Source organism: Anas platyrhynchos, chromosome 2, assembly GCF_047663525.1.
Source record: "Anas platyrhynchos isolate ZD024472 breed Pekin duck chromosome 2, IASCAAS_PekinDuck_T2T, whole genome shotgun sequence".
Taxonomy (NCBI): domain Eukaryota; kingdom Metazoa; phylum Chordata; class Aves; order Anseriformes; family Anatidae; genus Anas; species Anas platyrhynchos.
This window is the reverse complement of record NC_092588.1, coordinates 38,046,997-38,074,478: the sequence shown is the minus strand read 5'-3', so window position 1 is coordinate 38,074,478 and position 27,482 is coordinate 38,046,997. Positions and strand designations below refer to the sequence as shown.

Genomic DNA, 27,482 nt, shown 5'->3' with positions numbered 1-27,482 from the left:
CATGAGGAGCTGAGTCCTGTACCCCTGCCATAAGCACCAGGGCTGTGCTTATCCCTGGCTGTCACCGGTATTGAACATGGATGATACTTTTGCAGTAAGAAAGAGGCAACTATGTGACCGCTTTAAACTCTCTTGTAGTGGATCTGATTCCAGAATATTTTAATTCCAGTTGTGCTTTATCATTGCTGAAATTGCTGGTACTACCACCTTTATATTTTTTTAAGGGTTGCTTGATTATTCTCCTGGCATGTTTTTACTTATTTATTTATTTATTTATTTAAGGAACAAAGAAACGGGTTAAAAATAACGCCCTGTTTACTAAAACAAGAGAAAACCTATGGAGCAGTGATGTGAATAGATAAACCAGCTATCCTTTCTTAAGTGCACTCTTTCCATGAGCAGGTAGTCTGCTATTATCAACAGGGTACCTGAAGCTGGAGAAACGGTCGAGTTGTGACAGTGCCAATCACAGAATCACAGAATCACAGAATCTCTAGGTTGGAAGAGACCTCAAGATCATCGAGTCCAACCTCTAACCTAACACTAACAGTACCCACTAAACCATATCCCTGAGCTCTACATCTAAACGTCTTTTGAAGACTTCCAGGGATGGTGACTCCACCACCTCCCTGGGCAGCCCGTTCCAGTGCCTCACAACCCTTTCAGTAAAGAAATTCTTCCTAACATCTAACCTAAAACTCCCCTGGCGCAACTTTAGCCCATTCCCCCTCGTCCTGTCACCAGGCACATGTGAGAACAGGCCAACCCCCACCTCACTACAGCCTCCTTTAAGGTATCTGTAGAGTGCGATAAGGTCGCCCCTGAGCCTCCTCTTCTCCAATGGGGAGAACTTGTTTTTCTGCCTTCCTTTCCTTTTCTTCCTCCCTTTCTTCTCTCCCTTACAGCTGCTGCTTACTAAACTGGGCTCTGTAAGCAGTGTGGGAGACCTTATTCTTTTCCCTGCAGGGGAACAGAGGCTGCTCCTGCCACTTTTAAAAGAGCTGGATAGAAACTGCTGCTTCACATTTCCACTCCAAATTGTGAGTACAACAACAATGGGAGTAATAACCTGATGAGGGTTAGATTGATTGAAGAGTGGAAGGGACCATGAATCATTTATTACCAAGTGGCTATTTTAAGGTCCTCCTACAAGCTCTCTATTTTCCTACCACTTCTCTTCCTAGGCACATCCGTACAGGCACATCCGTACTGATTTTTAATGCAATTCAGGATCTAAACACCAATTAGTCACCAGTGCTCAATAAGCTCCTGGGATGCCCCGTGCTGTCACCTGGACCTGTGGAACTAAGCTGCAATATCCATGCCACCAGTTCTGCCACAGCCATGTCCTTCAGTTCCTCCTGTCACATGTGTTGGTGCTCAGCTGCCTCAGCCTGCACGGGTACCCTCTGTGTCTTCTTCCAGCACACAGCACTGTGGTTCTTGCCTCTGGGAATTGGAGAAAACCTTCTCCACCCACTTCTTTGCATGTGTCCATCTGGTGCAGCAGCCTCTCTTACATCTGGGATGAGTCCACTGCACATCGACATGACTATGGCCCACTGTTATCACTACTAATATCATTTCACAAACCGTACTAGACTTGCTGCTTTGCTCTGTCTCAAGATACCTGTGAGGTCAAAGTGACTCTGACAGCTGGCTGACAAGCACAAGCATCTTGTTTTCAGAGGCCATATGACCTCTCAAACCTCACTGCTGCCACTGTAATTTCACAATGCAAAATACAGCCCTGTATGTGACTTACACCTACTGCACGTATTTTCTCGGTATCACTTTGAAGCTGCTAATCGAGGGTTGGTTATGTACAAATTTCCTTACAGGTCTTCCATCTGAAAAGTCTGCTGGGGGAGGCATTCCCATAGCTTTCTCTGGAATCTTCTGAGATATTTCTGTAAATTTTACATTCTTATTTGTTTAGTTTACACCAGAATTTGTAGTCTATTCTGAGTTAGTTGAAGTCTCCAGACAGGATTTTTTTTTTAACACTTCCCCTCCATCCCTCCGCCCCCAATCTAACATGATTTATGTATCACGGTATTGTTTATACTGTCAAATTTGTTGCATTTCCATGTCAAAAACCTCTGGCTTCAAGTGCAACCCAATGACTTTCTGAGAAAATCATTTCCTAAAGAGATAATGATCATGCACAAATGGATGCCCCAGTTTCATAAGGTCACCTCCCAGAGTGTTGCTGTCCTTTCAGTTTCTCATTAGAGACATTGTAAAAGATGCCAGGTTTTAGGTCATTCATATGCAAATGAAACGGTTCAACATTTTTGCTTGATTTTTACATGATTCATAAGAGCACTACTTTCACTTCTACTTATACGCTTCTCCCTAAAGCAATAAGTTTCTCCTATTGTAGCTTGAATTATGGCAAGACAAACTTTGTAGGTGAGCCATGAACCATCTCAACTTTCATCTCTGTTCCATACTCTGTTGATAGTTCTTGTATTCCCTCAAAATTTCATTGGTTTCCTCTTCAGTTGCTGTCAATACTGAGAATGAATACAGTGAATGAATGTGATCTCTGAAATCCAATATTTGGCATGTTTTTAACTCTGTAATAAGTATTAATTTTTCCCTCTGGTATTGTTATAAATTATAAATTTTCCATGTTTTTCAACAATTTTCTTTATTCATACAGTTACTGACATAATTCTACAATGGAATAAAGTTTAACTCTGTAAGACCAGAGCTTCATTAACTCTTACTATCATTGACGTGTCTTTGCTGATATCGGTGTTCCTGGTGCACCTAAACATCATAGAAAATCTGTCCATTATCCTTCAGGTGGACTTCAGGTGAGCAGACTGTGCTGTTTAATATTGCTTGCATGAAGAAGTCTTCTTCCCTCCTCCAGTGACTTCTGCTGATGTTTGTAAGAGTCTAAGCAGTGACGTGATCCTTTTCTGAATGACAGATATCATCTTTCATAAGTTGTTTGTCCATTCTAAGTTTCTCAGTGGCTTGGGTTTTGGAGGTTCCCATGGTGACTGCTTTATCTATTCCTCCCTCCATCTCATTTGCAGAAACATTGTGAGTTTCTTTTCATATCCGTATTGTCAAAGCAACATCTAACCACCTCAAACTTCAGGAAAGTCCCTCTTTGCTTTACAAATGTTAACTCCTTTGCCATAAGTTTATTCTAGCTGTATCTGTATATGTTTCCTTGAATGATTTTTCCCAGAATCTAATTGTGATCTTATGAGAAACTAAATGTGACTCTCAAGATTTCAAAACAGTTTTTGAAATTAGTCACAAAAAAACATTTAATTTTTACTTTTTTTTTTTTTTGTAATGTCTGTTTAAAAACATACGCCTGACATGTTTCACTTTACCTTGAGAGTAGTACTCAAATTGCTATAATAATATTTCATAATTAGCCTCCTCTGCCTAAGTTAATGGGGAAATATTTTTAACAACGAAGGTGCTTCATAATTTCTCAGTCAGAAATTAAGCTGTATTTTCATGGCCACTTCTGTCTTATGGATACAGACTGAAGTACAAAGCAAAATGACTCCAATTATCTTCTGCAGTTTGAAAGAATTCCAGTGCTGGCAAGGCTTTTAACTTCTATATTTTTTTCTTTAGAATATTTTTTTTGATGGTTATTTTGGGAAAATTAGTTGTTAACTAATCACCTTGAGTGGAGAATTTGCAGTGTTCAGTGATGGATTTCATACTGAGCAGGCTTTAATAGCCTGAGTTCCTCCACAACTCAACCAGTAGGTGTGTTGTCAGTGGCCCTTATCTTAAATCTTTGTGCAAAAATGTACTACACAAAAACACTAATGCAAATATATTAGAAATGAGTATTATTGCTTTATTTTAAATAAAAAATAAAATAAAATAAAATATAAAATAAAATAATAAAATAAATAAAAAGAACCACAGGTCAAACATCTGCAATGACTCAGCGGTAGTATTAATTTCTCACTAATGCTCCCACACAAATTTGGCTTTACTTGTCATCTTCAAATGCTTTCCAACATGCAGGATTTCCAGCAGAAATTGGTTATTTCTTACCAGAAATAACCCAGCTCTACTGGAACTCTATCCAGTTAACAGCATTGAAAACAAAACAAAACAAAACAAAACAAAACTTTCCTAAGCTCTGATTCTTTTCTGAGCCAGTTACTGTTTTCAATAATAGAGAGGTTTTAATTAAGTTGATGGACATAAGTGGGATGGATATGCTTTGGAGCATGTGTGAAATACCATAGCAGCTAAGAGGGAATGCAGCTTTTCTGATTACTTGTGTTCACCCAGCACATTGCTGATAACAAGGAAATCATTCTTGGAACAATGGTTCAGAGCAGAGAGTTAGCGATACAGATTTTCTCTGGTCTGAACAGATTATTTTCTTTTGTTTATTGCTGTCATTTATGCTCCTAGTATGAGTTTTGTGGCTAAGTGTATCTTAAATCAGCCTTACCTTCCTGCCCACTAGTCTATAGTAAATTGTGGTGTATTTTAAAGATGAAAAATGCTTCCGAATTAGATGGAAACTGCAACCTGAAGTACTGAGTAACCAGAGTTCAGTCAGTGATGTCTGTGGAACATGACCAAGTAAATTCCAGAGCAGGGATAGTCTGATAACTGCAGATGCATGCATACATCTGGTGGGCCTTTTGCCACAAGAACACGCTTCTGTCTTGCTTTCAGCTCGCCCAGGTCCCCTTCTGCAAAGTTTCTTTCTAGTTGCTCCATGCCTGACCCCTGTGCACAGGGTTGTTCAGTCTAAGACAAAACACTTTGCATTTGTTAACATGTGTCCCAACAGCACTTTTTTTTTTCTCATTCTATCAGGATCCCCCTGCATAGGTGACTCTCTGCCTTAACCTCCACCATATACATTGTCCCCCAGAGACTGATACCCTTATCAAAGTTCTGGGGGTTAGTCACTCCCTAGCATCACTGATTTCATTTATAAAATGTTACTGGCTACAGTATGAACCCCAGAAAAAAAAAATAGTAAATAACCACAAGGCAGACTTTGTACCTCTGATCTCAGTATTTTAATCTCAGCAATGTGACCAATGTTTCACCCACACTGTATTCCATGTCCCAAAACCAAAAACTCAGCAGTTTGCTAGACAAAAAAATATGTGACACTATGCCTTAATCCTTGCTAAAGTTGAGGTAAGTGACATCCACTGATTTGCAAAGGCCCTGATACTCAAGCAGGGAGCAGTAATAAAACGTCTGAATTCTAACAAGGAGGATATGAGGCAGCATGCCTTCAGGTGGAAAGAGTTCTCAGCAGGAATCCTTCATAGGAGAAGACACAAGCTGACTGCCCTGTACTTACCTAGCAAATTTAATGATCTCCAGGGATATGACACAGCACACTCCCAGCCTCTGGAAGGAAAAAGCCTGATTCATTGAAGGCTTCATGTAGTAGTGCTTAATGGGCAACTTCAATCCAATCTGAGAAGAAAGAGAAGAAAATTTGTAGGTTTTTCTATCAGAATTGGGTGAGAAATGGGATTGCACCTTTCTGCTAGCTTACTAGCCACAGTTATAGCAAATTCAATGCAGTCTTTTGTTCTTGTTGTTGTTGTGTTTGTTTGTTTGTTTGTTTGTTTTCTGCTGTTAACATAAGAAAAATTAATATTATTTTTGTAAGAGTACGAGAGAAGAATGGTGGAATTTTTAGTTTAGAGACTGACATTGTGCTGCCTAAAACACAATTAAAAGCAACCTCTTGGGGTATGCACTGCAAATGCTATTAAAGCAATAAACAGATAGCACCCCTCAGATTCCTCCCCTTCAAGGACTGTTGGGAGCAGGTGATCATATAGAAGAGGCCAAAGGACTGAAAAAGTGTCCTGGAATTATGACCCTGGTCTGGTAGCCATGCTTGGCTGGTGACAGTTAAATGGCTGGGAAGGTGCACTGACAAGTGCTTTGATTCCCTTGCACCTGCACAGGCAGCCAAAATCATCTTCCTGGTGCTATCATTTAAAGCTGTTTTGAAGTTGGAGTTAAGGTTGCAGTGAAGTAAGGCAGCAGGGAATAAAAACTGCAAACTGGAGGGAAGTTATGCTGTGAAAACGAGGGAGCTGTTGCAGGGAGTGTAAGCATGTATTTTCTTTAGCTAAGAATGCGAAGTTTATGCATCATTTAACGCTGCCAGACTGATAAATGCCCCGATGCTGAGCATTGATGTGATGAGCAGTGTTGGCTGTCAGTTAACACTGCTTTATGTGGTGCAGACAGCACAAAAAATAAAAATAAAAAAAATAAAATGGCAAAGTAACACACTAAGAAATTTAAAATCCCATTATCACAGTACAGCTTCTGGGGGGCTATGGCTCCAGCTGGCTTTTACCAGATTTCTAGGAGTAACCACTGCAGGCAGAGATCTGAACTCCCAGCCTCTGGCCAGGGTTGCAGGTAGGAGAAAGTAACTGGTGATCTCTAAGAGTTCTGACTGATCACATCTTTCAAGGCAAGTGGATATCACTACAACTAGTCCAACCTATGAAGCATCTCAGCCTCTCAGTGAGTTCTGGCATATGCACATACACAGCTGCAAAGTCTCACTGGGGCAGTGAAACCATGTGCGTTAGGAAAACCTTATGTGAAGAGTCAGGATCATACCCCAAAGATTGTGCTTTCAATCTCCACCCTCCAGTAATCATAGAAATAGTACCAAAGTGCTGAGAACTATATATATATATAGCTTTTTCTCCCACAAGCCTTTTGAGAAATCACTTCTCCACCCTCCAGTCCCCCAAACTGTTCGCATAAAGACTTATGTAGCTCACTGTTGAAACATTTGAGCCCAAAATGTAAAACACTGGCAAAGTTATAACGATTGCAAATGGCACATCAAACAGTCTTAGCTATTGGTGATGCTACTAGCATTGCCTAATATAAGGACCACGGGGGAAAATATCAGTATGTTCTCTGTACTGCACAGTGCAAGGCTCTTTGCAAAATGGTCTTCATACCATTCGTGTTTCTTAAGTGCAGGGAGTAGAAAATGGCATGAAACTTAAAATGCTGCCTGTCACTGTAAAAGCAGCTTTCCTAAGTAACATGTTTTCCGCAATGGAAAACATGTATCTTTAGTACTAATCATATTTTTTTGTTGTTGTTCTCAAAACATATTTCAAGGACATTCAATCAGGTTTCTTATTACCAAGGCACTACTGCATTATTAAAAAAAATAAAAAAAAATAAAAAGAAGAGAAAGAGATCACAGAAGGGCAGACACAATGAGATTATATTTTATTGTGGAGTTGACACATTGGTCTGCTCCTGTCAGTTTAGCCTTGTGACTATCTGGGACTTTGCGAAACACAAATACATAAAACAAGTTTCCCTTCAGCAATGGAGGGATACAGAAGCTAAGCAATCTTACTGACATATTAGAACAAGGACAGAGATTGAATCATGCAAATAAAAAGGATTTTTTTTATTATTTTTTCCCTAGGCTTTTATGGTTTGAAGAACAAGAGGTTGTACATGAATCAAAGGTGCTGCTGCCAGTTGCTTACCTAAGACAATATGAGTTGCCTGGTATTGAATCCTCTCAGAGCTGGGTTTCCAAAATTGCACACACATTTAGCGTTATGTCTCACTTCAAAAACAAAGTAGGTCAGTCTTCCTCACCCACCCATGCACACACACAGTCCTGTTGAAAGAGACAAAAGAATTGCAAAATGCCTTTGCCAAGTGTACACTGAACAGTGTACATTCATCAAGGATAACAGAGACCATAGAAATTATTTTTGAAAGTATTTGTGCTACATCTAGGTGAAGGGAAAACTTCTATTTTAAAATGAGGTTCCAATTTCAAACAAAGCAGCAAAATCTGAAATTCTTATTAAAATAAGATGGAAATGTAGCTTCTGTTTAGCAGATGACCTTGAGAAAAGAGATGCTAGAAGCCTACTATACCTCTTCAAGGAGCTGCATTGAAAAGTCAACACAATGATTTTCTTAACTTCTTTCTAGACACACAGAAATTTACCAGAAAAGGAATAATCTGTCAGTTTTTTATTAGAGTCATATTTTGTTTGGCAACAAATGCCAACAAAAAACTTCATCTTTTTTTTTTTTTTTTTTTTTTCTTCCCTGACCTTGCTGGGTTATAATCTCATCACAATAATAGTTTATAACATCCTTTACATAGCTCTCTATAAGTGAATGGACATGCAAAACTTGAAGATAATTCCAGGTTGTGTTCAAGCAAAGACACAGCAGACTTCTGTTGAACGTCAAACAGGTTGCTCAGGACTGTAAATAACAAAATCTCCTTTTCTCTAGCATCAGGTTTCAATCACAACACAAGTGTAATACGACTGTATGATTTCTGTGTAACACCTCGGTGCTTTCATAGGCAAGATGAAAAGCTTTTCTGCAAAGTCAATAGGTCTCCTGAGAAGAAAGACAAGTGCCATGAGACCTTTTTTAATTGCTTTTCTTTGGCTGACTTTAACTAATGCTGTGGGCATTTGTCCTTACCATGACAGTTTGGCCTCCATAGCCCCTTTGCTCAGACACGGGGATATATTTGCAGAGAACAGATACAGAAAGTGGTGATGTGATGAAAGTGTGAAGAAAATGTTGGTTTGGGACAAGAAATAAGCTGCTGTACATTGTCCTTTTCAGGTCTGCCACTTGACTCTCTTCTTTCAACAGTCTTTTAAGTTCTAGAAGATTTGCCTTAGTGACATCTTCTCTGCCTTAACTCCTTCACTATCCATGCTCTGAACTGCAGTGTCCCACAGATCCATTGCCCTTCAGGATGGGTGCAAGGTCTGCCTATGTAAATAGAAATAGCCAAGGGGGAGAAAGCTTTAAATCGGGTCAGCTAAGGAAAACTGTAGATTTTGTCTACATTGGTTAATAGCACTAATTAATATTGTTCAGAGGTTAACTTTTAAGAATTACTCCCAACTTAATATATATACATACATATATATATATATATATATATATATATATATATTATTTTTCCAGAAGTGTATATGAAAATAGAACATTTTTCAGGTCAAGATTTCCGTGTTGAACATTTTAGTACTCCCTGTGTGTATTCTTTTCAATATGTAAGGAAGTTAAGGTGGTTTTAAGGTGGTGGAAGATGTCTTAATACTGACTTTTACTATCATTGTTGGACATGCTCATTCTGCTTGTGCACATTTTACTTCAGAAGGCCTTATATTAAAATCCGGCTGCAAGAAAAAACACTTTATCACTGCTTTAACTCCAGGTATCAGGGGAAAGGTTGGAGGAGTGTGACTTCTCTCAGAAACCTGATATTTGTACAGAAGCTTTGTTCTTCTGATGATTGCAAGCTACCAAAGCTACTAGGTCATTTCCAGCCATGGGCTTGGTAGCCCAGGGAGCATGGAGTGTCACCACCAACTTGTGGGTACACACTCCAGCAGGCAGCACATGTGTTGGCTCAGCAAGCCTGGAGGCCAGGCTTGCACTGTGCCCAGTGTGTTTTACAGTTCCTAATTAAGCCCTAAACTACTTTCAGCTTTGATGATCTTCCTCCTGCTTTTCCCTTCCCCCACAACTAATTTCAGACTGGCATGTTCAGTGAGATACAGGAATAGAAGCAACGCAGCTTGTAGTCACCTTTGCTTCGGAAAGCTGGGGATGGAAGTGTTTCTGAGCTAGAGTTTACAGCAAAAACCAGGACAACGGAGATGATTTAGCCCAGTTTGCTAGAACTCGCTGCAATGATCACAGCAAGTTTCTAAACTAACACAAAAAAATTGCCTCTGGCAAATTCTTGTCCCTTCCCATGTGCCCACTTGTTCCTATGACCCAATTTACACCTCCTCAGCCTAGTGCGTGGCTGTCACTCTTCCTGCTCAGCAACAGAGCTCCCGTTCTGGCCTTGCCTCTCTCTGAGCTAATCCAGAGCTAGTTGGTATGAGTTTGGCAGAACTCAGCCAAGCCCCTGAATGAACCTGCTGTTTCTTTTGCGATATAATGCATTCACCTTTTTAATCTGAAAGGAGCATCAGTCTATAAGTTGTGGGTGAAATGCTTTGAAATCAGTGGGGCAAAGCAGAAAAACAGCACCAGGGTATGGGTGTCAGTCCAGAGGTGTCGCTTCTCCTAGGATTTTTTCTATTTTTAATTTTTTTTTGAGCTAGTTCAGTAAAAGGTTCCTTGTAAAGAAGTCGTGAAGAAATCCTCCCTTACCCCAAGGTTACAGGTTATTTTGTTGGACCAGATGATATGACAGCATGATTCTATCAGGACAAATCAAAGTTTACCGAGCAAATCTGTGTACTGTAACCTGATTTATTGGTGCCATCTGCCAACACCCATGAACAGATGCTCTGTAGGACCTCACTAACGTGCAGTAATGACTGGGAGAAACCCACCGCAAATGGCTGAATTTTAAAAGTTATAGAGTGTAGCAGGAGAGATAACAAACATAATGAAAAATGTCTAGGAGAATGCATCCTAATGTTCATTTTTCAGTTCAATTTCCCTGACAGCAGTACTTCAGAGCATACTAATCTACATACGTGGGTATATGGTGTAAAAATAAACCAAGCACTCATATTTTTCTGTGATTTAGCTCCAGTCTTTTGCCACTGTATGTTTTAAAGAGATCATTTTGGTCTGAGCCGTTACTGTCACTCCTTCACAAAATCAATGAGTTCTTCCTGATTGCAAGAATCCCTTTTGCAGTCATAGTCTGGCAGGTCAAAACTGCCCTATTGCTAGGACTAATATAGGGTCTTTTGTTGTTGTTGCTGTTTTTCTTTTCTTTTTTTTTCTTTTTTCTTTTTTTTTCTTTTTTTTTTTTTTTTCCCTCCTCTGCAGCACTTTCCAAGCCCTGTGTACTCTGAGGGCATGCCAAGGTAGAAGCAAACGAGTTTGCAATTATTGCCACTGGCAACATTAATTTTGCATTCCTGTCTCTTCGAAAACACAGGGGAGCAAAAAGAGATAACGAAAGGAAGAGCAACTTGTCCGGATGGAGGTGTGAAATGTGCCTGGTCTCTGAGCAGAGCCACGCTTGCTCCTGCAGCCCTGGGGATGCTCAAGAGGGATGGGAGCAGCCCAGCTCCAGATCCCTGCTGTCCCCAGCCCCAGGTCCCTGCCGTCCCCAGCCCCTCCCACCCCTCCTGCCCTGTGTGTCCCCAGCTAAATAGTCGGCTCCTAGGTGTTGTATTAAAATTAGAAACTGAAGCTGTAGTTATCGGGGTGGCTCTCTGCCTTCTCTCCTAACCTGCATTGTAAGACAACCTGCTCTGTCCGCACCAAGGGTATTACTGGGCACTCATTCAGACATGCTCAGGAAGATCTTTTTAATAGACACAGCCCATCCAATACCTGGCAAAGTTATAAAATCAGAGAACAACAACTTTCCATCACCACCACTGTTTCCGAGGCTAGATTTGGACCCAGGGTTGGAGAGCTGAAAGTCTTCCCTCTTTATTGTGCCAGTCCATTAAAATCATCCACTCACAGAAATTCTCTGGGGAGAAACTATCACTGAACTATTAATAAAATCTTCCAGAACTATTAATATGGTCTGTGGAAGCTTTAATCCACTGCAGGGACTGATTATGTAAGCACACAGGCATGAGGATGCTGTTTTTAGCCTCAGTTTGAATGACCTTTCAGTTTAAACAGTTTTGTTTATGATTGAAATCTGCCTGAATCTAAAAGAAACTATTTTCATTCAAAGGGGATTATATTTTGATTTGCATTAAACTGGTGAGTCTGGTCTAGATTAAAGAAATGCATTTGGATGGCAAGACGTGTGTTTGCTTATCTGATTGCAAAGGGTTGAGGCTATGAAAGCAGCTTAAAAACATTTGTGTCACAAAATTCAAATGTTCCAAAGCTTGAAATATGCTATAACTTGGTTTTTTGAGCTTAGGTCATTGGTCTATGGAGACAATTCACACAGTTTGAAAAGATTAGCTGGATTTGTATCAGGCTATATTTATTCCTAATTTTGATATTCCAAAGACTGTTTTACTCCTCTGCCACACTTTGGTGTAATGAGATGTTAGAAGATCATCTTGATTTTTAGCTTTCCGAGTCAAGCAGTTCAGAACAACAAAGCAGTAAAAGATTTCTGATGTGTACTCCTGCCAAAAGAAATAGATGTCATGAAGGCAAGAACAGGCTTAAATAGTAAAAAATTGTCTCTCATTCACCTCATAGCTATCACTCCCAAGCTATTTAGCAGAACATTTTGTACAGAAGATTTTCAGTCTTAGGCTCATTTCAGTTCAGAAATTTCCTAGCACAGGAGGTCTGAGACGAAAAGAGAATCAATGATCTCCACATTTTCTTCTGTTCTGCAAGCTTGGAGACACTTTTCCAACCTTAAACAAAAGATGTATTGAAGCTTGTATGGATGTTTGGGTGTCTGTGGCAGGTCAGCTCTAGCACTCAAGTGTTAACCGCTTTCTCTTCTTTGGGGATGATGTGGAAGGAAATCACTGAAAGGAGGTTGCTTTTTGTTTGTTTGTATGTTTGTTTTAAAAAAGGCAAATAAGGCAAATAAGTCCTACCTAAAGCACCAGTTTCATTTGATCAATGGGAACAATTAAAACCCCTGTGCCGGGACAATTTTGTCTCTCTAGGTTTGCCCGTGTTATTTAGGAAAGGTGTAACTTCTGCAAGGTCAGATGTATTCCTTGTTTTAGTTGACTTTGGGTCCCAATGAAATGAAGAAGACCTGGTTTGACTCTGGGGTGAGCTAGCTGCCCAAGTAAGTATCTGCTGTCCTTTTACTGTTTCTTACCTGCTACTGCTGAGTAGCAAGCTAGCCAGATTACCACTGGGCTGGATGTGTTTATTCACACTGTAATTGCATCTCTGAGTGACATGAAGTTATGTCCAGCCTGGTTTTCAGATAAAATGGCAGTAGTCTACACAAATCATTAGGCTTGTTCCAGCATGCCATATTTTATTTATATCTTTGGCATAACATGTAAATATATCTTCACAATTGGGTATTTTTAACAAGGAATTGGGTTAAGAAAAGGCTCCGTGATCCCAGGGTCCTTTTCACAGTAGGCTCCAGAAAATACACCTCATTATAAAATACACCTTCCCAAGGAATCACGAGACAGGAGAAATCAAAAGAGAATTCCTAAAAGCAAAAGCTCTCCAGCAGAAAATCAATTTCAGCTACTTTCACCTAGCCCCAGGGAAAGCAGCAGAGACACTAAGTGGGGTGTGGGAAAGGTCTCATACATCTTCCTAGAGCTGCACAAGACAGACCTCCAGACGAGAGCTTTTCTTTCCAAGACAGCTCTGCGCTAATTAGGGACTTCTGCAAAATTGGAATGCTGCAGCTCCAAACTGTCTGGATGATTCCCATATCAAATTTCTTTGGTTTTTAAAAAAATGTATGTTTTTGTCTTCTAATTGACAGCCTTACAAATGCAGGTGGACTGAGAGATAAAAGTCAAATTGAGCTTATTGTGCTTAACAGTGCAAGGAACAAAAATAGCAGAAAGTTAAACACACAAAAAATGTTTTTATTATTATTATTATTTCTTGATAATCACACTGTCTTTTCAAAGATCTTTGTGTATTCTTTGGTGTATCATTAGAATGAAAAGACAGCCGCTGCCTTAAAATAATGCAACAATAATGTTATGTGAGACCTTCCTGTAAGTCTATCTGCTGATGTGCCAGACAGAACCTAGTTTATGGACTTGACAGTCTATGTGGGGTGGACATAAAATTCATTTTCTGTGTAGGACAGTACATTCTCCTCTTTATTCAACCCTTTCCAGAGGCAGTCTGCCAATTCAAAACTCCAGCTGGTTGCTTAATTCTCAGCATGCCAACATTCAGACCTTTTTGGGTAAGGTGGTATCATTAAGGCTGGTAAACATATTTGTAAAAAAAAAAAAATTAGAAAAGTGTTTCCCAGTGTTTCCCTTTGGACGTTAAGCCTGACATTTCTCACTGAAGATTGTGGTTGATATAATCTGTATACTCTAATGAGAAAGCAAAACAACTTTTCCTTTTTTTTTTCAAGTCAATATAATTCTCTGTGTCTTAAAGTCATTCCCATGCCTCCTATCTCGTACTTCTTTAGTGTGCCTTACGTCACTCTCTTATTGACCTATATGACTACTACATCAACCTGTACTGTTATAGTGCAACTCGGGACTGCTGTGGCAGGTCAGTCCCAAAGAGCCAATGAGTCCAAGAACTCCTTTAGGGCTATGGCTTGTGGGATGGCAGCTGCTTTGACAAATATAGAAAGATAATAATAATATAAAGAGAACATCCTGATATTGCTTTTTTTTTTTTTTTTTTTTTTTTTTTTTCCTGTTAAAAGTATTCTATGAAAAGTTTCATATCTTCAGATTTTCATTCCTGTGTGGGAGGAAAGCAACTGAATATGTGAGCTTTGCATGAGACGGAAATTTTTGTCTCTGGTCTTGTCTAAATCACTTTTGGGTTATCATGGGGTAGTAAGCTCCTTTTGGCTTCACTTCACATGTCTGATGGCCGATGCTTTTACTAGGTGGGCTCAGAATAAAGGCCTGATTCTCCACTGCTGTTTCTCGGGACAGCCCTGCTGAAGTCACTGCAACCTGCAGCAATCCAGTATTTTAAATCAGTCAGAGCTGCATCGCAAAATTTTATCTAATATCCCAGCAGCATGGAAATACAGTCATCTTCACAGTGAATGAACACCTCCAAGGAATATGTGTTCTCCTTGAGAGGGCTCCTGTGTTCTGGCCTGACTACCCACTGGCTTTGCACATCGAATCCAGTATTGAGATTTGTAATGATCTCAGCTAAACTGACTCATGTGAGGTATACGAGGTTTATATTTCTGTATTGCTAAAGAAAAGAGTATCACTTGATGCATGTGGTCCCTCACAAACATTAATAAGATATGTTTTGGTATGACTTCTAGGGCAATCCATGGCCAGTGCCTGAAGAATACAAATTGTCCTTTCTATCTACTATGGGTGATAGGCAGGAAATGGTAGGGTGACTACAGAGTGCTAAACTGGTGAAATAATTTGACCTTGAAGCCGTGCAGAATCTACACTGAGCAGGTGTATAAGGGGATTTTCCATATTGTGTCACAACTCTACCCCATACCCCCACCAGCTGTGCTGTCTCTGATGCTCCAGATAAAGCCGAGAGAAAGCCCTGGGACACCCAGCATTAATTGTGGGGGAATGAACCTGCCTGAAGTCAAAGCCCTGCAGGAAGAGACCTGGTTGTGCTCTGCCTTCTCTGCTGAGCTCTGGGGCTTAGGAGCACAAGCAGGAGGAGGAAGGCCCTGTTAGGACCTCTCTTCGCCAGGCAGAGCCAGGCACCTCTCCTCTCTCTGGAAGTGTGCTTGCACACAGGAGCAGCAGACATCCGTCCCGCTGTTCATGCAAGTCAAAGACCCCAGGCTCTCCGCTGACTGACATTTGCTAGATGAGAGCATGGATACAAAACGCCTGTCGCAATACGCGGCAACCTTTCAAGGCGCGCCAGCAACCTCCTCTTCTATTAAGCGTGCCACGCCGCCCGAGCTGCTTCTGCAAACACCTCCCCGGCAGGACGCCACCTGCATCTTAATGCAAGAGGGGGTTTGTGCACAGCCTCGCAGCCAGCGCTCGGCTCTGCCAGTTTCCATGGAGCCGTCGTGGTGCGCTCCCGCTACACCTCCACTTATCAGCCTTTCCCACCCATCCTCCTCCCTGGAGTACGCTGTGCGCTCACCCCGAAAGGTCAGCCATTGTAATGATGATTTTAGCAGGAGGGAGGCAGGGAGGCAGCAGGGTGAAGAGGTGAGCTGCGTGCGGCACTGTGCGTGGGAACCGGGGGCTCGCCTTGCACACCACAATGAGAAATTAGAAAGCTTCCCCCTCGAGGGAGCCGCGCTCATCAGCCCAGCCTCGCTTCCCATCCCAGCAAAGTCGGATGGATGCCCTGATGGAGTGAAAAAAGCGTTCAGGCAAAGCGTCTGGAGAGCCTGCTTTAAATCATCAGCAATTGATGCGGTAGCGCGTGGAAGGGAGAAGGGACTGTCTGCTAAGAGCAGAAACTGATGCAAATGTTTCTGGGCTTCTTCCTCTTCCCATCTCCCTCCTGCCCCCTCCCAGCAAGCCCAGCACTCAGTTGCTGTTGCAGATGGAGAGAGACAGACTTCTTCCTCTGACTTTCATCCTATTGACTGCCTGGCTAAAGCACTGCATCTATTAACTGGCTTCCATTTCTTTCTTTCTGTAGGACAGCTTTCCTGCCCGCTTTGGAGGAGTCCATTTTGTCAACCAGCCCTGGTACATCCATGCCCTGTACACGCTAATCAAACCATTCCTCAAAGACAAGACAAGGAAAAGGGTAATTAGAAGGGGCTGGTGGAGGTGGGAGGCTGGAGGTTCAGAGGAAAGGAGCAGTCCCCTGCTTTCCCTCTGCATTTTTCATATGGCAGCAAAGAACGGCAGCTGTTACCAAGACTTACAGTTTTCAATGATCTGGGTTGGATCGATAACAAGAGACCAAAGAGTTGTTATCACTAACAAAGCGTAGATCCTTTCTAAGGGGACATGCTCAGGGATAGAGGTGAGATAGAGGGATTATCAGGCCTGGCTAGAGCCATCTGCAGAGGGGGAAACTTCTACTCAACACTTTAACACTTTTTGTGGGAGTAAACATTCCCATTTTGCTTTTTTAGCAATTTGACTTCTTTCACATGATGCTAACTCACTTATTTGCACCAAAAATGTCCCTGCCTGTAGCCTGTTTACTCAAGCTGCAGAAAAAGCAGGTCTTCCCCACTGAAACCCATATGAACAGTTGTCCTGCAGTCACATTACCTGTTTGTCCATGAAGCTCATGAAACCACCACTGGATTGTCTCTCAGAGGGTCTTATTCCCTGCCCTGGGTTGTGTCTGACAGAGGATATGGGTAATGCCAGTCAGAAAGCAAAGAGGGATCAGAGAGCCCCATGTTGCTAAAGCAGCACAAAGTGGCCTCACACTGTGAAACATCAGTCCCCGGGTGCAGGGCTGGGTTACCCCTCAAAAGCTGAGGACCTATTCTTCACATTTTCTTTCAGTAAGCCCCGCTATCACTGTGTTCTTCCCACTGCTTTTGTACAAGGTTGTCTCCTCTCATGGTAACAATAGGTGGTTATTATTCCCAACTTGCACTTTCCCCACTCTGGTACTTAAGAAAATGACGGTGCTGTTCCAAAAGCATTCAAATCAGGCTTTTCACAAGTGTTTAGGGTGTCAGCCTAACTCTTTGGCTACATGTACAAAAGCTGATCCCTCTCCTCCCAATGAGCACTGGGTGCTCCAGAAGCCCCTGCCTGAAACTGTGGTGTCAAGTAATGACACCTCATGTTTCACTAGTGCCGTTATCACTGTACTTACTGAAGCAAGGAAGAGATGATAACCATGAACTTTATTTTTATTTCTTAAAGATCTTTCTTCATGGCAACAACCTGAACAGCCTTCACCAGCTAATACACCCTGAATGCCTGCCCTCTGAATTTGGGGGGACCCTTCCCCCATACGACATGGGGACGTGGGCTCGAACGCTGCTGGGCCCCGACTACAGTGACGAGAACGAGTACACCCACACTTCCTACAACGCCATGCACGTGAAGCACACGTCCTCCAACCTGGAGCGGGAGGCCTCACCCAAACCCATGAAAAGGTTAGTGCAGCTTCGAAAATTGCTTGGGTTTTGGCTTGCCGTAGAGGTTGGGTGTAAATCGGGCAGGAAGGGCTCGTCTGGCTCAGAAAGGGGCTGCAGATGAATTGGCAAATATTGACAGTCGGGAGCGCTTCACCCTGGGCTGAGCTCTTGACGTGGCAGGAGAAAGGAAGCCTCTCTGTGGAACCGTAATTACTTGTCTGATTGCTGATTAGTGCGAACAAAAACAAGGGGAAACTAATGAGCCCCTGCGCAGAGCAGTCCACGGAGTGGATCACAGCAAAACGCTCTCCTTCGTTGGCACTTCGGTGCCGTTTTCTGCGAGTTGCTGTTGCTTCGGTGTCCGCTGACCCCGGCTGGTAACATTTCGCCTCCTTCCTTGTAAATGCAGTCCTTGTACAATGAGCACCACTGCCCTCTAAAGGAAAGCCGGGCTCGACTCGTGCTGCTGTTCCTGCTCCCACCTTCCCCCTCCAGCCCTGCCGGCGCAGCGAGGCTGCTCTTTTAACATCGCTGCTTTTAGATCTGGTGGGTGTGTGCTGAATGCTCAACATGGCAGCTCTGGAAAATACAGCCCCGGGTAATTTGTGCTAATTGCAGTGACGGGGTGAGCAGCGTTGGCTGCCCGGTGAAGATCGCTGGGGCTTGTGGCCGTGAGAGTGCCACAGCAGGGCTGCCACCAGCTGTCCCCTGGGAAGGAGCAAGCGATGGCCGATGGCCGGGCTCCTCTGCAAGAGGACAACGTCCACAGTTGCCTCTCCCTCCACGCGGTGCTCCGCGAAACTGCTTTCAATGCGGATCGCAGCCAGGCTTTAACTCGCTGCTGCCACTTGATGAGTGCGGTGCTCACAGATGGGGTGTCACTCCCTGTGACAGGCAGCGGCCATCATTTTGTCACAGCAAAATCAAAGCTGACAACACAGACAAGCCAGAATGTCATGCAATTAATTTTAAAAGTCTTTCATCGTCAGAGGGAAAAGCAACGAGTTCGCGATGCGCAGCTCCCTCCCAGGTTAGAGGGATGCCACGCCGCTGCAGCTGCAATGCGAAGTCTTGTGTGGAAAAAATCTCACATTTAGGAATGGACATGAAGTGCTGTGTGTCCCACCTCTCCTGGGGTACAACCCTTTTGCAGGGCTGCAGCCACAGCATGAAGAGAGGTGGCCAGTCCACAGGTCTCCCTTCAGACTCCCAGCCAGGACTGGGACCCAGTATGGGTTTACAGAGCATGTCACTGAGAATTCATTTTTAAACAACTATTTATTTATTTTTTGAAAGTATTGACATACTTTTTTTTTTTTTTTTTTAAATATTAGCAATGGAACACACACTATATGACTTTAGAAAGATGCTAACTAAATATTACACTACTATTAAAATATATCACGAGATTTTACAGTTCTTGTGACCTTACAGAAATAAATCTGTTATTAGCATTATTATAATTAGTTAAGCTTTAAAGTGCTAAGAGCTGTTCACAGGTTAGTGGCAAATCTTTGCTGAGGATCACATCCTAAGCTGCTAAGAAGTGAGGGTCTTGTGGTGCCCTCAGGGGAGAACCTCAGCTTGAAAATGAGTGCGGTGCCAGAAAACCCTGCCTTGGGGCAAAGCCTTCTCTTATAATCTGTTCACGATACAAAAGTGCATTAATACAAATATGGTGAGTGGATGAATCTAATTTGTCATGTTGCCTCTGGGCAGACTAGATCTAACTTTTAGCCTAATTTCGTTACTCGGCAGTTAAGTGAACCATCTGATCTTCTACCCCATGGTCATTTCTAGCTGTTAGAGGTGAAAAGTTCACTACTTCTATGGATTTCCTCCTATGAGTATTTGCCTCAATTCTTCTTCCCCTGAAATTACTTTTTGGCCTAACTTAAGGTAAAAGCTTACACTAAAGAAGCATAATTGCATGCTTTATTAGATTTATTAGATCAGATTTATATCAAAGGCCTGGTAACAGGTCTGCAGACTTCTACCAGCGTTACTTTTCTATATACATCCCCCCTGGCTCTTTAGGTTCACACCGCTTTAACAGAATGAGAGTCTTGGGCTATGGCTGAGATTCCTGGGAGCTTTACATGAGCCATAGGTGGTCTCCTAACATTAGTCTTCATCTCAAACATAATTCCCCCTCAATTGCCCTATCAGTTTTTCCCTTATTAAAGCAATTTCACACTTCCATTAAAATTCTTTCCCCTCCTTCACATGCACCATATAAATCTTTAAGCTCTTGAGTAAAAATGGTAAATTTGCAAGCATTTCTGTACTGAAATGTTGCGTTTAACACCAAAAAAGAGGCTGACCCTTTCTTTAGCATCCATGTTCCTCCAAAAGGGGTAAGTATATGAAGACTGAGCCTTCTTGGTTTTCTGTAACTTTAGGATGACAAGCCTTATTGAACAACTAAGGGTCTTTTGTCTGATGTCCCAGATATCAATGGAGATGTTTCACCTGAGGAAGCCCTCCAAGAGCCCAGCAGCTAGCTGCATGGGATGGCATGGGGAGTAGTTATTCCTCTTCCAGTGCACCGAGTGGCAAGATGCTGAGTGGCACCACCCTTTTCTCCATCCCTCCCTCCTGTCTCAGGCTCTGGTGTCACCTGCTGGATCAGGATTCTCTTGCTGGAAAGAGATATGAGTGTGTCCTAGAGATGCCACTGGGCCATTGTTGTGTTAAAGGTTTATTTTTTCAGTCTTAGAGCCCCAGTGCTATCAACAGAGCCTGGACTCTTGCACTGTGACCCCAAAGAAACGCCTCTATGACATTTAGCTCTTATTTGAACTAAATTCTGAACCAGAAAATTGCTAACTGTGGTGTGTGGCAAAAATGGGAAACAGGACCTCTCTTAGAGACTGCTGAGGGTGTCCTACACCTAAAGAGAGTCTCACCCTGAGCACAATCTACTCCAAATACAGTGCCTAGCAACTCTAGTGTCAGAGATGCTGAAAACTCAAAGTAGAAATTAGAGATCTGGAAGACAAATTCCCAGAAATAGAAGCAGAGAACTGAGTGAAATACTTAGTAGCTATTTAATTTATGTTAGAAAACGAATGCAGAGTGGGGCAAAAAGGAGCATTTTTCTAGACGTAAGTGATACCAACCTGAATTTATGACCTGAAAGCTAAAATAAAGTCTATCAACATGCAGACAAGGAGAACACACAGCACCAAGCAGCAGTAAGAGGCAATAGGACTGGAGCAGATACATACATGCCTGTGCATGTACAAATACAGGAGGGAACAAAAACTGGCAAGAGAGAACAGCTACTGAAAGGCGAGGACAATTTAGGCATAAGATCAAGCGGGAATAAGATGACCAAATACACTTTGGCTGGAAATTAGAGGAGGGGGTTTGCTTGCCTTCACAGAAGTGAGTTAATGAAACTCTGAACCTGTGATACGACAACATAGCTAATGCATGAGCTAAAGATCTCATGTGAAGTGGTTACCAGAGGTCACAGGAGACTGGACTTGCCCCCTAAAAGTCTCATTAGTGTCTAGGGTCTGCTCCTTTTAACAGCAATGAGATGGGAATGTTACTTTCTCTCAAACCACAGGCAAGTGTATTTTCTCCCTGTGACTCAAAATTGCACAAGATTTGTTCTTAAAAAAGTCTTTCATTGCTTCAGAGAATGGAGTCTTTGTAGACAGGGAAAGCCCTGAAGAACCTCCTAGAAAAAAAACTGCTACTGACTCTAGCTAGCAACATGGTCTTGAAAATTGTGTGGTTTGAGAAGTTTTTGTAATATGGAAAATCTTTAATCAAAACCAGTGCAATTGTCATTTTTTTCCCACCAGTGGGAAAGCTCTGAACATGAAGCTCCACTGGGGAAAAATCAAAACGGTGGAAAACGCACTCCCATCTGCAGAAATTATCTCACACCCTGAGAAAAGTCCCAGAATCCTAGTACAGTATGAGCAGATGGGGAAAAAAAAAAAAAAAAAAAAAAAAAAAAAAAAAGAAAGCAGTTGATGACTCCAGAAAATGAATCTTAATGGCCAGGGAAAGGAAAAAAAAAAAAAAAAAAAAAAAAGGCAACAATAACAAAATCCATTCAGAATATATCAGTTTGTTAAGATACAGCTCAATGAAGTTTTAGTTTGAAATGGGCAAAGTAATGAATGTGCAAACTAGTATTAGTACAGTAGTAGCAAAATCAGTTCAGATAGAGCTCTGCCACAACCCTTTCGCAATCACAGGAGCAGCAATGGCAATAGACACTTCTTTGCCTTGGACCATCTCTGTATCCACACAGTGAGCCTGCCACCAACTAGCATGGGGTTTGAGAGCAATGTAAACGGTGTGAAAATTCAGAGCTTGGGGAAGAAAATCACCGCCCTTCCAGCTGTGGCCACACCTCATGTGAGCCCTGATGGTCAGAAAGGAGCCTTGAGCTCATGTAGTCAACAGGGAGCTAACACCAAAGCAGAGCATTTGTCTGCAGTGCCCATGCTGGCTTCTGTTGATGAGCTGTTGGTTTGAGGAACAGCTGGAGGTTTTATCTGTGTGAGCAGCCTAATGGATAGTTAGTGTGGGTGGTTAAGGCTAACAGTTAAGGATGTAAAGACCTCTCAGCATATCACTATGCCAATAGGTCATATCCTTTTGGCCAGCCCAAGTGGGAAAAGCATGCCTCTATCTATGTGGGCACCTAACCACAGTGAGTGTGCATTCCCAATTGCAGAGATTGATTTAGTGACTGGGGGTGATATTAAAGAACTCAATTTTTTGAAGAATTTCCTTTTTTTTTTCCCAAGTGTTACCCTGCTGATACAGCTGGGTTCTGCAGAAGAAAGGAACCTGCAGCAGCATGTTGCTTCCCTTTCTTTTCTGTGCAAGGTCTGCCTCTCTTCAGCTGCATCTGGGTCACTTTTTGATCCCTGAACTTAATTTTAGGTCCCAGAGATGGAGACCGTGCTCTGCCTTTTCTTGTTCCACACACAGTCACCAAGCACAGTCTGGGAGCTGACTGACCCTGCTCTGTTCCCCCAGGTATCCAAAGAGTGCTCCCTTTTAATTTGCTGCCAGTGCAAACAGGTCTGAAATCCTAGTGCAATTTAAAATTGCCCTGCAGAGAAAGGAAATCTCACCTAACAGCTGCCCATATATTCCAAACAAACAACCTGTGCTGCTTAATCAAATCTATTTGATCCAAGTTTAATTAAGGATATATTTAATCAAATTTGGAGTTAACAATTATTTTTAGGATAGCTTGGACTGCAAGAACATTACGCTTACCAAGTCAAGCTCAGTAGAGACTAAGGAAATTGAGACGTAGAGTAAAACTTCTCAAGAACCAAGCATGCTAATTATTAAATATATGATTATTTATATGATTTATGCTTCAAGGCACTGTTAACTTTTCCTGCCATGAAGTAGAAACTTGAGAACCTACAGATTCAGTGAAGTGCCTTGTGGTTCATCAAAAGACCCTGTAACAGGCATTTTCAAAATGCAGCTAAAACAACTATTGGATTGCTCTACCCCACAACGTTGTGGATTTTTATGCCCTAGATTAGAGTGAAAGGATTTTAAAGTACAGATTAAGGTTTGTTGTTATTGTCTCCTGATGTGCTGGGGGGAGGGGTTCAAAAGGACTGATTTTCAAATAATCTTTTGGCTGATACTAATTGTTCATTCTTAGAACCAGGACCCTGCTCCCAGGAAGAGGGGTCCCACCACTGGTACGCACTAATGCTGGCTGGAACATTTTTAGATCCAAAAGGGGCCATCTATGGGGGTGACTTATGTAAGGTTTTTATTTATTCAGACAGGGTTCCTCCGTATGCCCAGCTGGGCTGTGCAAGGCAGACCTTTCTAGTTGTTATCCTTGGTGTGACCTTAATGTGCCTTCGCCATATGTTTCTCCTTTTATGGGTCATGGTTTATGCCGGTTCACAGTCAGCGCCAATTTACTGCAGAAGCAGTAAAATACCAGCAAATAAAAATCCATATGAAAATGTGTGAAAGCTTCTCACTGCCCATGGATGGCACCTGGGTTGCTCTGCTTGTAGATGAGACAGACTGCTCCATGTTTGCTGGGGAAAAAGGGAAATTCTCCATGTAAGATTTCAGTTCAAGTACCTTTGCTTACAATATACAGGAACTATGGTGCAAGATCTATATTCACTGTTTTAGTATGAATTATTTCAAACAACAGAGAATTTCTGCATGTTTTTATGGAAATGCTTCCTCCACAGGCAGATTATGAATGAGTCATGTCTTAATAGTAAAGCAGGTGTCCCAGGGACATGCGTATCGCATAACGTATGCACTATCTAGCAACATAGATTATTAGCTGCTGAACAGCTTTATAGCTTTTGACCAGATTTCAGCTAATGCATCAGAAAGAAGTGGAAGGGAGCTGGTGGATGTGGGATGTTAGCTGGCCGTAGGAAGCTGCAGGAGCAACGGTGCCAAACACCACCATGAGCCAGGAGTGACAGAGGCTGAGCAGGAGGTCAGAATGGCGAAGCCACAGCTAACCCGAGGACAGGAGAGACAGGTACTGGGCACTCCCTGGGACAGGGCAGGCAATCAGCTGCACCCCAAGGGCATCAACAATTTGGTTTTCACATGTTTGCAGCACTCAGTTGCCACTGATAAGTATAAGGGTGTGCAAACACAGGCTGGAGGTAGGAACAGCAGAACCACTGCTGTTCAGGCTGCCTAAAATATTGCATTGTAAATTATGCCTTCAGCTGGCTATAAATTTACCTAAAGTTTAGTAGTTTAGATTAGAGACACGACACTTAATAAAACAAATGGTTTTACACTGCTTGTATCTTTTGCTGCCCTGTGAAAATCCACCTACATCTGGCTAAGTTACAAGCCTTTGAAAAAGCAATTCACACATGCTCTGTAGAAACATATTTAATTTCAGCATTTAATGACCCCAAGGATTGCCTCATGCTTTAGCTTGGCCTCCCAGAATAAATAAACTTATTCAGCTTGGGTTGATGGTTCAATGCCCACAATGTGCATCTCATGTCCAGGCCAGGGGGTACAGAGGGCTTTTATAATTACGATCTTTGCTTGCAATCACAACTTTGTCTGCAGCAAGACATGCAGCTGGGCGTCAGCAGGCTGCACCCTGTTTTTGCAAGGCTGCATCATCCCAGCTGCTGGCAGCAGAACTCAAGAGATGAAGATTCAGCAGTGAAACCAGCTGAGAACTGGGGTCACTGGGATGGCAGACTGAAAGATGAGGCAGGCATAGAGGACTGGAGGCAGCCAGATTTGGAAGCATCCATTGTGGGCAAGAAAATAGGGATGCGCAGGGGGACGCCTCCCAAGACCAGGAGTGGTCCTTTGGCACAGTTCTGGATCAGTGGGTGCTGTTCTCTCACTCTCCACAAACCCCTGCATTGGCTTGGCAAGTAGTTTAAACCAAACCTTGCACAGATGGTGAGATTACACACTGCTGATTTCCAGTCTGCCAAGCTATAGACCTGGGGGTCTAATTTCCAGAAGTACTCGGTGCTAACCTGCAACTGCAGTCAATGAGATGTGTGTTTTGGACACTTAAAATGCTCCGGAAAACCAGACTGCCAGCACTGGGAAACAGGTGCCCTGTGTTAGAGGAACACATCGACCCTGATCTCACTCATTTAAGCCCTCCACATGCAAAATGGAAACTAAAAGAATCCTAACTGCAGTGCTATGGCAGTAAACGAATTAGCATTTAAGAGGCACACAAGTGCTGTGTTGATGAACTCCATGGAAAAGCTCAGGAGGTAATTAACAAAGTCTATCTTCAGAGCAGGGCTTGAATAATAGGAAGCAAATATGTCACGGAGCCACACACTGAACCTCTAGAAGAAAGCAAAACAAATAGCCGTCTTAGCTCTGCACTGTCTACCTGAGCACTGAGTGAGGACAGAGCTCTCTGAGAAAGCATGGTACGCGCTCCTGGAGCAGGGTCACAGCAAGAGGGTTGCGTTACCCCCACATGCGCAGCTGAGTGACTGCTGCTCCCACAGCCCACATTTTGGCTTTTCCCTCTGTTGCAGTGCTCATCTTTCCAGCCTAAAAAGCACCTCAGCAAGGCCGCTTTCATTCTGCAGTGGTGTTCTCACTATGGACATGAAATTTGAGAGGCAGGGCCTGGGTGGGAGTAGGTGCTCTTAGTGCTGCATCCTCCATGGTGCTGGCACACAGAAGTGCAGAGACTAAGATCTGGTGGCAAACCTGGTTGGGATACTGGCATCTGGGGTCACTGACGTGGGAGGAAAAGTCAGGTGGAAACATGAGGCGGGGGTAAAGGCACTAGAAACTGTTGGGTGAGGAAGCATGCTTTGTAGGCAAGGGGTTGGGAATGCACAGGAAAAGCATGAGAGGTTTGCGTGTAATATTCATAAAGTGGGAGGAGCAAATTTTCTTCATTATGTGGTCAAATTTCTTTTGCTTGGCTATCATATTCCATGTATTTTTGGCAGCTCTTGCTGAATCTGCTGTAAATTGGTGCTGACTGCTGTTGTCACGTTGTCTTTATTAGATCTCACTACCAGGCCCACCTTTTCCTGTGTGTGACAAGTTGTACTTTGGGGTCGTAAGGAATAAGGAGCTCATGTCTGAACCAGGTGTTCTGATTCCTTTTATGTGAGGAAAACAAACAAACAGAAAAAGTGAGAAAGGGTCATGTAGCAAAGAGATGGAGAAGACAAACTCCTACCCACACCTTTCCCTACCCTGGACTTAGCATGTGGCTGGAGCAAGATCTTGACACAGGAAGTCAGAAGTGCTTACAATTAGGTTATAGCAGGCACTTCCATACTGATAAATGAAGAAAGACCAAGGAGTGGCCCCCTAATTCCGAGGTATGTGACACACACTGACTCCCGGCTTTGTTGTCTTGAGGGCGAAGCATGGGGCTGTGAGCAAGATTAAGTCTGTACCACCTGTGGGAGCACACACATCTTCCAAGAAGTCTTCCTTCCCCACGCATTTCATTTTTAAGTGCTTTCAGTGCTGACAAAGTACCTTTTGTAATCCTTCATGTCTGCACACCTGCATTGTTTCTGTAATGGTGTGGAAAATTAATTTTTCCCACCTAATGAAGACAAGTCCTTGAGGTGCATTGCAAAGCGTACTCTGGGGTGCTGGGCCCTCCTCTGCAGTCTGATGGGGAGGGAGGAAGGCAGAGAAAGAAATGCCCCTCAGACATTGTCAATATGAAAATTCTTAGGTGTGATTTTTTATTTTTATTTTTTAAGTGTTTTCTCCTTCTTATGTTCTGAAAAGGGAATGAATAATTGGGAGATGAACAGCCCTGAGGTGCTGGTGAAATGGGAAGGGAATTAGAGGGAAGTGAGCAGATGGGAGGTGAGAGGTAGATGAATAGAGTCACACAACGTGATCTGATTGATCAGCTGCAGTATGTCATGCTGAGAGTTTGAAGCCTCCTGCACTTGGGGAAAAAGAATGCCACCCTCCTTCCTCTGTGAAAGCCTCCAAACGAAGCCTAGCACAAATGTAGGATGTCCTTGCTCCTGTGGGCTGCAGCACATCCATGTTACTGTGATGGAAAGCACAAAATTTGAGGGATGAGAGAACTGAAGGCTATCTTTTACAGTGAGTAACTAATGATGCACTGACAATTATTATTAGCTCAGTGCAGGGTTTTAGGATTTTATTTTTTATAGGAAACAAAAGCAATACCCAGCAGACGTCAATCGCTGCGAATTGATTCGCTCCATCTGTACTCTGACAAGAGCCTTCTGAAACAAAATGCAACAAGAAAGCTTGATCCAGTCTTTTTATGCTTTTTTTTTTTTTTTTTTTTGACAAAATTTGAGGTAGTTGCATT

At 42.6% G+C, this 27,482-nt stretch overlaps 1 protein-coding gene across 1 annotated transcript in view; it reads left to right on the top strand.

The window, feature by feature from the left end:
- Positions 1–27,482, top strand: part of CLVS1 (clavesin 1) — a 107,185-nt gene that overhangs the window by 70,503 nt on the left and 9,200 nt on the right. Inside the window, exons 4-5 of the mRNA XM_038175371.2 lie at positions 16,237–16,347; positions 17,436–17,671. Of these exons, the coding sequence (XP_038031299.1) occupies positions 16,237–16,347; positions 17,436–17,671 (347 nt within the window). The remainder of the gene's footprint in view (positions 1–16,236; positions 16,348–17,435; positions 17,672–27,482) is intronic.